The 15,690-nt window shown below is 32.9% G+C and overlaps 1 protein-coding gene and 1 long non-coding RNA gene across 13 annotated transcripts in view; one reads left to right on the top strand and one right to left on the bottom strand.

Moving 5' to 3' along the window:
- The window catches only part of LOC126929011 (acetylcholine receptor subunit alpha-like), a 406,609-nt gene that overhangs the window by 147,856 nt on the left and 243,063 nt on the right, over nt 1–15,690 (top strand). For 9 of the 12 annotated variants that reach the window (XM_050744977.1, XM_050744981.1, XM_050744975.1 and 6 more), the window contains one exon: nt 1,027–1,136. The exons of 1 other annotated variant lie outside the window; for it this stretch is intronic. In XM_050744977.1, the coding sequence (XP_050600934.1) occupies nt 1,027–1,136 (110 nt within the window). Of the gene's footprint in view, nt 1–1,016; nt 1,137–15,690 lie in introns of those variants that run through there. 2 more of the 12 variants (XM_050744986.1, XM_050744984.1) reach the window with 1 other exon arrangement.
- LOC126913833 (uncharacterized) overlaps nt 1–15,690 on the bottom strand; it is a 380,764-nt gene that overhangs the window by 130,241 nt on the left and 234,833 nt on the right. The gene's annotated exons all lie outside the window — the stretch shown is intronic.

Raw genomic sequence — 15,690 nt, 5'->3', positions numbered from 1 at the left:
TTTTCGCGTAGAATCACCCCCTTTCCGCTTGTACCACCAGTTACCAATCACCCTGCATAATTATAGAGAGAAGGTTTAATGATATCAAAAAAAAAAAGAATTACGCTCATTTAATTAGCTATTTATATTATTTTGACATTTGCTCGGCGACTAACTGAAACCGATCATCGCAATGATTCAATGTCGGAGAATGTTTAGATGATCGACGCTCAGTTCGACGCGAACATTGAAGGCTGACACAAGTCCTCGAGAAAGGTTTCCACGTTTTATCTCCTACATAACTATTACAATAAAATAATATAACAATTGAATATACAGGGTGATTTATTAGCACTCAAAAGCTGATTGATAATATGTTAATAATTTTTATTAATCGTAGTATTTAAAAATCGAATATAATAAGTACAAGACACGATAAACATAACTGCGGATATACAAAAAAATGATAAGATAAAGAGAATAATTCAAATTTTTGTGGAAGATTGCACCACTGATAATGTAAACGCGTGGAGTGTATTTTATCTTTATCGTCACAAATTCTATTCATAAATGAAAATTGCGAGAAAATAACAAGACGAGAAAAGATTTAATTAGTCTGTAACACGTCCTTTACTTAGCTTGCATTATTTTTTTTTTTTTTTTTTAATTCTACAAAGTAGAAACGATGCCAAGTATCAAACAGTTAAATAGCTCGGTGTAGCCTTCGTTGCTTTTAATTAATAAATAATAAACTTTAAAATGGTCATGTTTACCGGTATGTACTGAACAAAATTACAAGTTACTTCGGACTAAATTTTATTTTACTAATGTTTATTTTCTAGTTTCATGTAAACGTATTTCTTAAAGGTGGCAAAATTAACAAACAGCTGGGTACGTTGTTTGAGAATAATTTTTTAACGCGATGTTTAATTTAAATTCTCAAAACTATCGAACATTATTCGAAACACGTTGTTGTTTTCTAAATTTAATCTGCTTTTTAAAGAGAAACAATAATATGGTTATATTTTTTGTGTTGGCTGTTTCAAGTCATGGTACGACTACAAACTGCGATGGGAGCCGAAGGAGTACGGTGGTGTTCACATGTTACATGTGCCATCCGACCACATATGGCGGCCCGACATAGTCCTCTACAACAAGTGAGTCTGTCTACTGTTTCTTTGTTCCTTATTCTAATTACATCTTCTATAGTTTCACATTACATACTCTATACATATAGTAGTGGCACAGCATGCTGCCGAGAGATTGAAATCGATTGGGTGTTCATTTCTTCGACAAATCGACGCGTCATTTGCACTTTGATCGAAATCCCGAAATTTCCTGGCAAAAAGAAGCACCGAGACCAGACAAGATCGAAAGAAAATCTTTTGTTATTGTAAAACAACTGATATTTCCAGCCTCGTAAAGAACGAGCAGGAAGAAGATGAGAGTTTCTAATTATTCGACCTGAAGTTATCTTTTAATTAATATTTACCTAAAATTTGTTCGCAATGTAACGAGATACGAAATGAATTTAACTCGGTGGAAATTTTTCATCTCGCAAGGGACGAACATCAAACTGAAGAGATCAAAAGTTTCTGTAAAAAGATATTAACCGGCTAATACAGTGTACACTGTACACGTTCGTGCACACGTCAGATTATGACAAATTAACGAAAGGAGAAATGAGCGTCCACTCGACTTAACAAGAGAGGTACCATCGTCGTGCATATTGCATTTCAAAGTAGTACAGTCTATTTGATGTCGGAGTGCATCTCATATCGCGACGTTGTTTCGAAAGTTACGGAAAAATGTGAGGTATCGTCGACTCGAAGATTTTCAAATTTAACTTCGAACTTTCCAGTGCGAACGACGAATGAGATTCATCAACGATTCTCATCCCATTTCGGTGTTACTGTTACGTGTACCCTATCCGATGTTTGCCAGAGTTGCTGGTGTTCGTTTACTTAGAACCGAGAGAACTAAATGTCACGATGTGCAAAATAAAAAAAAATACCTTTGATCGAATCGAATCTCGTTGATATCCGTATTATTCGTGTTTGCTCGCAGTGCATCGATAACGAAGTTGTGGGATTAATACGCTTGATCGGAAGCTTATTTATTTGAAATGCTGTTGCACGAAATGTCGCTCAACATTCGTTGTTTCAGTTGTCTGAACATTTTATTTAAAAAAAAAATAGGTTCTATCTTTCAAACTATGGGTAATTTTAAAGCAACATCGGTAGATAACATTCGATACTATTCTTTAAGTTATTTAATCATGATTGATTCATAGAAACTAGAAGTACAAAAATTTAATGCCTTTTCGGTATTCTAAAGATCTTCCGAAAATTTCCGCGATTCGATTTGCCTGAAATCTTGAAAGTGGATTCCTCATAAACAAAAACAGGAGAAGGACTTTGGCGATTCGAAAGTTAAGTCATCTTTTTTTTTTTCATTTTTCTAAACATAAGTCGAACCTCCTCTTACTTCCATTTCGTCCTTTTTGTATGTTTTGTATACCACTTTTCACACTCGATTGTTGTTTTATGATCATGTTTTGTGAATCTATTCGATTCAACATTTTCGAAATATCATGATATTGGTTTTTCGGCAACAATCGTGTGGCTGTTGCATTTGTACTTTGCGCCAACATTTCGTAGACATTGCAGTCTACTTCTTTAGCGTAGCCCTGAAACTGAAGGTTTCCCACTGTCTTCATTTATACTGCGCGATGTTCCAGTCGGCTGATCAAACTGATGACTGAACTCGCAAGTATAATTGGAGACAACGGGGCCTGAAACTCTGAGTTTTAGGTTTGCTCCGAAGAAGTAGACTGCAATGTCCACGGAACGTTGACACGAAATGCAAATGCAACAGCTAAACGATTGTTCCCGAGGAACAGTATCGCGACGTCTCACCACAGTGAAAATTTGAAATCTCAAATTTCAGAAATTTTGCCAAACAATTTTTCGATTTGTACTTAGTGTTTGTTATGGACTAATTAACTCTGAATTACCAAATATAATGTAAATATCATGCATTTGTGACTTACAGTTATTCAAAAAATTGATCGCACGTACTCAGATCTTAAACGAAATTATCTTCACAGGGAACACACTAACAAAACTATGAAGACTCAAATTATCTATCGAAACACTTATTGTACCATTCGTATTCGGAAATTGAATTGAAATAAGAAATGTAAACTGGTCCAGAAGCGAAGCAAACTAAATAGCCGCCACTTTTGAGCAACACTCGTTCGCTTGTATCGATAACACGTTAATAAACGAGAGACGGTTTGGCCTACGTTCAATTTTTTGATTCAATATATGTCAGAAAACAACATCGCACATCGAAAAGCACAGGAAAAATGAAGAAACGTTAAGAAAGTGTCTCAACCTTCGAGTTGCCTAAAATCCTCTCTTTTTATCTAAAAGGAACCCATTTTCAAAGCTTCGCCTAAATCGAAACACGGACGAATTCACTTTCGAAAGAAGAGCCTGAACACCGAGGCAGCAAAAATTAATAAATAAACTAGACAAATTAGATGAAATTAATTTATTGTGACGCGACTCTCGGGACGCACACGCTATTCGAATTAGCCGATGACAGAGCATATCTGTCAGTCGCGTGAATCTATAAAGTTCTCGTACATATAGCGCTGTAGGGAAGGAACTGATTATCAGTGCAATATTGAAATACCCATATATATATATATATAGATAGATCATTATTTTCCCATTATCGGGACATTTATGTAGCTCGAAAACGCCGCTATTATGCAGCTATCATCGCTACCAGGCACTGACCCGATAATACGGATATCGTAGATTCGCGCAATTCGTTCACGCCACTGGCCTGAATCCGTCTATTCTATGAACGGATGTCTCTCGGCGAACACCAAAACGATCGGTAAAGAAAGAAAAACGAGGAACGATAAATAAATTGAAACGGAAGGTGAATTAAGCCAGCACTGGTTCAGCAGTTTCGCAATTTTCTTGCGTTCTAGTCCAGCACATATTTGCGTAACTTTTGCCCTGTTCGCTGATAAACGAGCCAGAGCCCAAACGAGCTTGTTTCACTCCTTTTCCCTCGGTTTTTGGCTCGTGTTCGACACTCACGGCGAGCTCTCGATGTAGTTACCGGATAGATTATTATTCATATCGCATGAAACATGGGCGCTGCGGCGAATGTTCGTGTAAATGGTTCTTGACAAACGGGCCGAGGTCACGAGAGAAACGTTTCCGCTCGTTCAACGCCGCGGTAACTTCCGACGCTGCCGCGGATCTCCTTTGATTATACGCCGCAACGTTTACGGTCTCCTCGAGATTCCAACGACTGCACATCCACGGCTAATCACTGCTTTTTTAAGCTGCGTCTGGATTCGTCGATCGTTCAGATTAACGCGACACGAGACGTTAACATTTATCGTGGTTTCGAAACCCGCGCCGAATGATCGATATCGTAAAATATATGTCGAGGAAACAGTCACTTTTTGCGCGTCTATTTCTTATTCGTAGCGAGTATCGATTCGATTGAAATTACCACGATTAAACGCAACGGGCGTGTCGTAATTAACTTCAGTTTTGAATTCCATGTTGTTTTGTGTTATATTAAGTGTTGGTTTAATAAGGTGGGTATATGAAATTAAAATATCTAGGATAAGAACTGAACAGGTGTTTGGTACTTTGGTATTTTGAACGAGGTTGGATCGCGTGGAAAATTAACGAATATGAAATGGGCCCTTATTTCGATCTGTTAATGAAGAAACGTTTTGAGAAACAGCAGCACATTCGATATTTCTATGTGTATGTTTATTAATAAAAGGTTTATATATTTATCATTAGGAATACGTGAAGGAAAAATTATGAATATAAAGCTTGTCTTTCACTTTACGATAAATTATTTTAAAACGAAATAATGTATCGTCTAAACTGAATTCAATTTTAGACACATTTATTTATCATTCAGTATCAAACATACTTAATTTACTTACTATATACTGAATTGCAAACGTACTTTGTACTTTTGTTACCTTTAGGTTCTATGTGTTATATGAATATGAAGCATTTATATGTATACCACAATGTTTCAGTTGTAACGTATTATTGAAGCTACTGAGAGATACTAAATTTTTATAATATTTCTGTAATGAATTTTTCATGGTTTATTAATTCAATTAATATCGCATTACATATATACCAGGCATGTTCTCGTGGACAAATTTATTTCTAAGGAAGTTTATTTTACAATGAGCATTTTTAAAAAAAATAAAATTAACTCGTTGTTTTTACAACAGCAAAATTACGTACTTAAAAGATCATGGTTGAGAATATACAAGAGTTTCTATCAGTATTACAGTTTCTTCTATTTTCAATATTATATGCAATGTTATATGTTGTAAACATTTTCTAACTTTGGTCATTAATGTATTTTTGTGGATTTATTATGCATTTAATTTATTGTAGTACGTATCAAGAATAATGACTTATTATTACACGAAATATTGATTACAATACGAATATTAATTAATGCAGCTGTACAAATACTCTATCTGGATAATCAACTAATTTAATTAACATTTTTCTGCATACTTACATTTATTACTGTAGGTATCTGAGTATGATAAACGGACATGTATCCAGGTCAATAATATATTTATTCTTTCTGTTAAAGAACTCCTAATAGATTCTTGCAATTTGTGCTACAGGATATTTGGCAAGTTGTTTCAGCTGTTGAGGATATCGCGTGAATGTCAATCCCAATTAGTATAGCATTATTACAAGAATATATTTATATTTGATCTTGCGTCAAAAGGATCTGAATTGCTCCTTTTTATCGTCTTTCAACTACACTGTCAGTGTTCAGTGTGTTGGCTAGCGCTTTTGGCTTGTTTATGGCTCTTAACTTATACGTGCCGGATATTCGCTGAATTCTCTCTTTTATGGCGAAGATTTGAACATCTTCGCGTAGTTCTTTATTTCGTACGTACCAAAGTACGTCTGTTGTTGTGTGAAGTACGATTGATCGCAAGGTTTCCACTTTGGTGGAACCACGACCAAGGTTTATGACTTTCTGCCGCTGTGTCCGTAATTGTTGAACGCCATACGTCCACATTGGTTTCATTATGCTTTTACAGATTAGTAGCCTGTTTTCTATGTGTTGTTCCTGTGTACTTAGTTTGGAACGGTGGTTGGTTAACCAGTACATGCCTGTCCCATTAATCCTCACTCGTTGTATTGTTTAATATGTAAGATTTAATTAAGATATAATTAAGATATAATTCTTTTTATTTTATAATATTCTATAACATATTTTTATTATATAGAAATTTTTATAACATATTATATATTACATACAATATATAATATTTTATAATATATAGTTTTATAATATATTTTAGTATTATATTATATTTATTGTGTTAATATATTATTTATATATAGAAGATATTTTATAATATTTCATAACATATTTTTATTATATAGAAATTTTTATAATATATTATATATTACATATAATATATAATATTTTATAATCTATATAGTTTTATAATATATTTTAGTATTACGTTATATTTATTATATTAATATATTATTTATATATAGAAGATATTTTATAATATTTCATAACATATTTTTATAATATAGAAATATCATTTAATTGTACAATTCAAACTATACTATGGGTACTTTTATCTATCATTGTATTCTGTGGCGGGCTGTGCTTCCCTTCTTAATTCCTTCCTCTGGCAACAGATTCCCTTTACTAACTTGATTTCTCGCGGTTCCATTAGTCTCTCGCTTATTCCACCTTTTGCTCTAGACGATCTCCTCCTTATTTCTAACTTCCAGTTGTTTCGTCTCTGCTTTACTCACTTCTGCTCGAGTCGCTCTCGTTACTTTCGTTGCTTTCGTCCTTGTCTTCTCATCTCTTTTTCTTTTCGCCGTGACGTTCGTCGCCTGCAAAGGCAGAGATTTATTGCGTCGCTGTGAAACGAGATTCATCGATTGATACCGGGTGAAAAAATGAATGGGAAACGCGAAAAGTGAAATCGTTAACTAGAACACCTGATAAATATCTAAACTTATTGGCCTGTAGAGGGTCGACGTGGTTAAAATCAAAGCGGCTTAAAAAGACAGCTAAGCCTTTCAAAAACGTGGAAATGGCGGAATAAAAAAATATTGCAGAAGGATTGAAAATATCTCTTTTGCCTTATGATTATATTTTTGTTAATCCCATATATAGTATTCGAGAGTATTCGATTACTTTAGTTACGAATATATATATAAACAGAATGTTTGGATGTTAAAATGAAATTACGTATCGATTGTTTACATTTATTAAAAATATCCTATATCTCGAAAAATTGTCTGAGAAAAAGACAAATTACGAATTTTTTTCCATAATTCAATTTAATTTCTACCAAAAATATTAGCTTCAATAAAATTTCGTGTGCGTAATTAATTAACATTAAACTTTTAAGGTTACTGCATAACGAAAGTTTTTTCTGTTTAAACTAACGAAGCTGCTTTTTACAATAAACTTTTACAAAAAGAATACATGTTTTATATATTTATACCTAATATATTTATTTAATACATATTTTTTATGGTTATAATATAGCATAGTTTTTGATGATGCTCGCCTTATCGTTATCATTTTACATGAATGAAGAAAATGATAAAGATGAACTATAGTGAAAAGATGAATGATAAAATATTACTATGATTTATCATTTACTATGGCTGTCATTTTGTACCATGAGGGATCAAGTATAAGTATAGTGTGCATTACAATATCATAGCCTAAAATAATATATTAACATAATATGCAGCTACTAAGCTACTAAAATGATTAAGTAGCTGCTTAATTAACCAATTTTTCAAATCTTGAAGTTTGAAATAAGATGCAAAATCAGATATAAAGAAACTGTTATAAATATTCATCTCTTATCTTCATCGATGACATACTGCAAAAGCTACAAAATTTTACTATATTTTTCAAGAAATTAAATATCACGCGAAAAATATTTTTAATTCTGTGTCGTTAGGTTACTATGTTAAAGTAATCATATCATGTACGGGAAAGCTAAATTAAATAAACTAACACGTCTCGTGAATGGCCATTTAATTATGACCATCGTTAACCGTGTCAATTAAAAAATCCCATTGTCAAGAGAACATTACTTCTTTAATCATTAATGAAAATTGATCATCGACCAATATACAGATTAATATTTAAAATTAAAAATGTTTTGGAATAACTGACGCTGTGATTGTATCACAGGAAAAAATAATCGGATTTTCTGGAAAAAAAATTGTAACGTTGGGAACGAAACGAATATGTATATTGTACATTGCAAAACATTTATTTACAAGTGTAAAAATAACGTACTTACCAGTATATCTGACCTACAAGGGAATATCACCAAGTATAAATCGTCGTTTTTAGCGAAACTTACGTACGACATAGTTCTGGAAAAAATATCTGACACGTATTTTCCTAGAAGCTGACATTCCTATTGAGGGGGTGAAAATAGCTCCAAAGTTAGGGGTTGGAAACATACTTCACAGAATATGTCGGAAATTATGAGGTTGAGAAAAATAGTTGAAGTGTAAAAATGCTGGTTCTTAAACGAGGAATTTAGCTACGTAAATGACATTTAAAGAGGATCATCTATTTAAAAAATATAATAAAAATTAGCGCATTTTTATCGATCTCTGTTTTAAAGTGTTGATCCATTTTGGTGAAAATTCACATCTACAATATAAATTTCAAACGATCCTACAAAATATGGATAAATTACAATCTTTATTTTCAGTATTATAACAAAAATTATTCTTCTTGTTAAGTAAAAATAAATAAAAACTGTAAAATTTCTAACAATTTGTCATCTTCTACATGATTGTGACACACCATGCTGTATCAGTTGTTCCCCCGTCAGATCTTAAGATCGCTAGAACGAAGAAGACAATTTAAGAGATTCGTTTAGCGAGCGAGCAACATCCGTTTCTTGACACAATAAAATAAGTCAAGCAGCAGCGTAATTGCTGTTATATGGAAAAGGCAAGTTCTCATTTCCGAAAATCACGGAGCTGCGAAGTTCAAAGGCGCGACTCCGCTTTAATTAAAGCGTAAAGACAGTGGGCAATCGCATTTGTTCACGATGGATGCGCAACTATGTAAAACACATTCTGCACGAAACCTGTAGCACTTGCCTGTACGAAGGGTGGCATAAACGACTCGACCAATCTGTCCTAACAGGACGCCTCCTCGAAATCGATGTTCCGTTAAATGGAATAGCAGCTCGAGAAGCATTCGTAAAGGTTGCTCGTATATGCATGGCTGATACGGTGAACCGTATCAGAAAACACTGCTGCCTATCAGTGCTATACCAAACGCGTGGCAAGCTAAACCGCCGTGTATTAACGTAATTTAATTCGCTGGCGTAACGTGAGTTATGCACATCACCGCGTACATATTGATACCGTTCGTATATTGTATATTTTTGAATATATTTTAATTTGCATAATGTATAAATTCATGTATAAAGGTAACAAATTATAATTTGTATAATCCAGAATCGATCGTTGTGCATTGAAATTGTAAATTTGAAATTCACCGAGCGAATACACGCGCATACAGTAAGAGAGAAAAATATTCGTACAGATGGTTTATTGCGGAAATAAAGAAAAATATATATCAGGTAGTGTAACATGTTACATTAGATATGTTCAAATATAATGTATCACTGTAAGTATACACTGGCTCACGAAAGTATTTGAACATTTATCATGGAAAACTTTATGTTCATATCGTGTTTGGTATATAAAACATTTTGAAAATTGCTCAGCACTGTAATGAAACACGACCATCATGGCTATATTGGTTAAATTCGAAAAAAATCTGGAAGTTTATACAGAAATTACAAGATATTCACTGTAAATGTATATTTAGTATAAAAGCTAGTAGCCGTTTTATATCTTTGTTATATTTGCTATACGTTATAAAACATTTCGCAGATTTCTTAGTACTATGATGAGATACTACAAATTTGAAACAAATCTGCCAGTTTATATTATAGAAATTACAAGATACCGCAAATATATATATAAAAAGATTAGTATAACCACTACGAGTACGAGTAGCCATTTTAAAGATATAATAAGTGTTAAAGATAGTCCCATTGGATATGTATCGAGGCCAAATAAATAAATTGTTGTTGCGTAAAATATATAAAATACTTGTACTAAACGTCTTGTTGCTTCTATGTTCATTTTCATATTTGTTCCAAACTTTACCAATATAACGACCATAGTGAAGCCTCGTAACAACGCTAATGAAATTCCAAAATGTTTCATATGACATAATATATTCGCAAAAGGTGTTAACTGAAAACATAATTCACGTGAATTGGTATTATCGTGTAATATTAAATTGCCTTTGAACGCATTGTCTTCGTCGAGTCACATTCTACCACACTAACAGGAATTATAGTTGCCATTCAATAAAGCCAAACTGTAGTCTCGTAACAAAGTCTGGTGTTTGAAACTTGACTTCAGTTTCAATTTCGCTACCTGACAATGAGAATTATGAGATGTCAGTTACGTATAATATTTCAATTATATCATCCGACACAATGTTACAACGGTGAATAACTCTTCCTTACGTTGATACGAAGAAAATACAATAGTCAGGTAAGACATTATCATTAACTGCGTTCCATAGTCTTTAGTTTATTCGATATATCAAAAATATAAATATTGGTATTGTAAAATTATTTTGTAAGAATTAGTAATTAATGGAATGATACGTCAGAGATATTTTTTACCAGCACGACGCGTCGACCGTGTGAAAAATATTTTCTCAACACTATGCTTCTTTTATTCGTGTTCCCATTGTTTGTTTCGTTCCAATAAATCGAAGTTTTGAAAAGCGCAATATTTCTCAGACGATAGAAGAATATTATAAAAGCAATAAATTCTAACTGGTTTCTTTCAAAATTCCACGCTTGTCTCACACATATTTCCCACTTTTTTTATATCAATTTCGTTCAAGCTTTTGTCATTTCGTTCCATCTTCTTCTTTTTTACTTGTCTGTGTTTTTATTTTGTTACACTTGCTTTATTTTCATTTAAATATTACATTGACTAATTGTTTAAGGTAGATAGATTCTGCTTTGTTTACCGAACTAAATTTGCCAACAAATAACAATTAAATTTTAATTAAGGTATAATAGTAATATATTGCATAGAAAGGGTATATATTACAATGGAAGATAATTTGACATTTGCAGTTTCATTGCGACAGTTCTGATTATGGGTATAGTTGATACTCATAAACAGCATCGATATACTAAATTTAATTATCAGTATCCATAATGTATTTATTGTTATATACATATAATGTAATTCTATGGCAAGGACAAATAGCGAGAATTTCATGAATTTAATATATGATTATAACTGTCTAATAGGGAGAGAGATATGCCAATGGAAATGTCCCATTAAAACAATATGATAAGCATCAGTAGTAGAGATAGATATATGAGCACTCGACAAGTAGAATACTGATTGTTAGACCAGACGTGTGACAGAGAGCAAGAAGCAATTACGATATGTCAGTTTCGAAAACGTAGAGCTCACTCTCTCCAGTTATATTAAGCGTAAGGGAATATCGTACAATTTCATGTTCTTTATAAATAAACAAATGTAGATGTTATCGTAAATATAACGTTAAACATAAATTATAAGATCGTATAAATTTAAAAAATGTAATAGATAAAATGCTTCTAATATCGTATTTAAAAAATCAAACAGTAGAAGATTGTTAAGAACAAGAATTGCAAACCTAAGCTTTGTCATAGGATATTTAATAATAAACTTAGTAGCTGGTATTATAGTAAGAAAAAATTCAATCAAAATGTCGAATATGATATTTAATATTGTTTACTGTGAACCCAACTTTTGTAAATTATGCAAATTCGTTCCCAATATTTGAGCAATGAAATTAATTCGTGTGTAATATTGAAGAGCATTGCAGAATTAAATATGTAATATTATTATTGCCATTGAAACAATGAATTCACATTCAGTTCCATAATTACTAACCTCTAGCTCAAATATTTAGCTACAGTTGATGTAGAATGTCATTTATTTCTAATTATTTATGAATAAAGTTGTAAATAGAAACCACAAAAACTAAAAGGAAAGCTGAACAGATAAAACACAGAAACTTTTCACTTATCACGAATTAACTCGAAAGATACGATCTTCCGTACTTGAAAGACAGAAATTTTTATTTTTTATTTCTATTTGGCTCAGTAATTTCGTTGCTTGGATAAATAATTACGTAGTGAATCTCATCCAGGACATTCATCCTGTTGCTTGATAATCATCGTTGTCTCGTGACTTTATACAAGAAAGAAATCGATCATCATTAGGTTGTAGATTTTTATGCAAATTCGTATTTCCGTGAACTCAGTTAGAAGAATACAACCAAGACAGAAATTTGTTTTATCTATTAGTTATTATAAAAGGTATTGTATTTTGATTATTTTATATATTTATATATATATATATATGCATTATATATGTTTGGATATCGTTTGCAATCTATGCATTTTTGTATCTCGAAATTGCATAAATATAAAATTAATATAAATATAAAGTAAAATAATATAATAGATAATAATAAAATATAAATAAATATATCTTAAATATATCTTAATATATAAATATATTTTAAAATAAGTATAAATAAATATATCTTAAATATATATAATTATTATGTTTATTTTAATTATTAAATATATATTTATGTATATATTTATATAATGATGATCGATTTCCTTTTTGTATAAAGTCACAAGACAACAACGATTATCAAGCAATAGGATGAATAGCCTGGAGGAGATTCATCTCGTAACTACTTACTCAAATACATTTATCAACAGGAAGTGAAACAAGAGTTATCCTATCCTGACAAATCTAAGCTGAAACATTTCAGAAATCTACAATGGATATTATGAAGATTTAATGTCGTATTTTCATGAATTACTTACGAAGTAATCGGACTTATTATTTTCATTTACAAAAATTTAATAAAAATCTATTCCAAATAATACTCAATACCTCAAAATAAATTGAAAATGTTACTCAACATTTCTCAATGGAATCAGGGCAGGTACTGTAAATTTGTTTATTTTTCTGGACCCATAGAGTAACAGGAACTTTCTCAATCATCATTTCGTTAAATATATTTAACCTACTATAAAATCTATTATATAAATATATTAAATATGTTAAACCTGTTAAATTATTATGTTAAATATGTTAAATATATTATGTATGTATTAAGCATCATCAAGATGTAAAATTCAACTCGCAAAAGAGTAGAATCGAAACTCAATCACGGCCATGGACAGTAATTAACGTGCTTAAAACAAAATGATAGACGTTGTGTTTGATGAAACGTTGTATAGGTAACCAGTTGGAAGATAGAGATGTAGTAGGACAGCATTATTACGTGGAGAGATCAACGAGGATGGAAGAGCACTCTGCCTCGCGACTAACCCGAGAATCCCTTGCTTCGGATTGACGGTACGTGCCGGTGCCAGGCGCACGTACGAAATGCGAGATAACACGCCCACGCATCGCCGACTGCATACGGAAATGCACACAGGTTCACTTGACCGCTCAAAGGTCATTCTGGAACGCTTATATATCGATTAAGGGCCAACTGACCTGAATATTCGACTGCATGGTCGCGTACCACTGAATCGCGTTCCAACGAATAATCTGCCACATTGATCATCGACGTCTTTGAATTCGTTGATTTAACACTCGACTTTGTTCTCGTTGATCCTATTTCTCCTCCGTAAGAAACGAACAACTAGCAAATTAGAGAGGAAAATTGTTCTCTCACTGATTCAACGTTTTGTATGATGGTGTTTGTTCGTGGTTGAAACAGTCACTTTTATTTTAGTGTTTGTCGAGAAAATGTGATCGTTTAACACGTTCACGCCGGCGCAGCTATCTGTATTTCTCGCCGTGGAGTGATACTCGTATTCGTGTTTATAATAAGTTCATAATATTGAATTATTATATTTTTAAATAAATCCTACTTTTTTCAATTAATATACGTTAAATTTCCATTATTTAAATTTCCAACTATATGGCAATTTTTTTTAGTTACTAAACGAACTACATTTTTGGCGGTACGCACCGTCTGATGGAAGGTTCAAGCGTGAGCCACCGGTGGTACATGCCGGCATAAACGCGTTAAGAAGCAGTGTTTCATAATCCCAACACGTTGCTTCTTAGTTTTATTTTAGACGTAATTTACAGTTTGTTCGCGAGAACACTCGATAAATTGTTGTAGAATAATAGTTTGTGGACCTATTGCCAGTAGTTTATGCCTCGGAGTTAAATGCGTTTGTTCTTAGATTATCGAATGTCTTACAATCAGTCAATCATAGGGGTATTTCTTGCTCTGTCTCCTCGGGATAAAAGCGAAATGTAAACTGTTTTTGTTAGTAGATTTCAGGGGTTTCCTAATCTTTTTTTCTATCTCGCAGCAAAACATGTTATTATATTTTCAGCTGATTCTACCACAAGATCTTTCCCGAGATCCTCGTTTCCAATGCGCCATACATTATTAACCGAGCATTAACTGATTGTAGAGTTTCTACCTTTCTAATGTTGCTCGTGGGATTAGTATTGTTGATAGGAGACGCTTGAGTAGGTGTTTTCCATTTTTCAAACGCCGAAGCTACACGAGAATTATCGTTTGTCCGCACTGTCGTCGTGTTTGTTGTTCATTTAACAAATTTCTGGTGAAATATGTATAATTTGTACCTCGTTAAAGGAATTTGCGTCGCTTTTATTAAACGCACGCATATTTCACGTATTTCCTAAATAAATGCGCGTCTACCTAGGCCCGATCCATTTCACAGTATATCGTAATATTAAACGAAGGTTGTGAAAGAAAAGATGCGAATCGATAAGAAACTGATCAGAAACTGAGTCCATCGGGAAATCCAACGGTTGTCCGCAATCGGGCCTGGACAGTAGATGCAATTTTACAACATAGCAAAGTGGGAGTAAACAAAATATAGAAGTGTCCTCCCACGTATGAAATACTTTTACACGTACCAAATGGTGCATTGAGAATTGCGGATGTGGATGAATGGAAGTGAATTGCCTGTTATTTTGTCATAATTAAATTTATCTTTGCTTGCCACTGACAGTTGTAATAAATTATTATTATGGCCAAAATACTCTATTTTATTAGGTATCTTATTAAGATACTTCCTTTGCCATAAATTGACATAAAAAGATGATACGTCGGCCGATTCTCTACCTAAACCAGGCCACACACCGCGGGCAAGATGACAGCCAGATGTCTTCACATCCTTGAAACGTACCCTCAATAGTCTCAAGTTCCCTGCATAAATCTCAGGAATTTTCTAATTAAGGTCCTTCAGACCGGACAAATATTCTTTCACTGAATTGTTTTCTAAAGTTTATTGTTCACTACTGGTTGACACGGGAAAGTTGGTTTTTCTCACATATCAGGCCTCCCACTAGCAACTTTATCTCGAGGGCGGTTAGCATCCTTCCTTACCCACCAACATAGCAAATAACCAATTAATAACGAAGCCTATTTCCCTCACTCTCCTAGCAAAAATTGTCATCAACAAATCCG

Source organism: Bombus affinis, chromosome 2, assembly GCF_024516045.1.
Source record: "Bombus affinis isolate iyBomAffi1 chromosome 2, iyBomAffi1.2, whole genome shotgun sequence".
Lineage (NCBI taxonomy): Eukaryota > Metazoa > Arthropoda > Insecta > Hymenoptera > Apidae > Bombus > Bombus affinis.
Note: the sequence above shows the minus strand (reverse complement) of the source record. Positions and strands in the feature narration are given on the sequence as shown.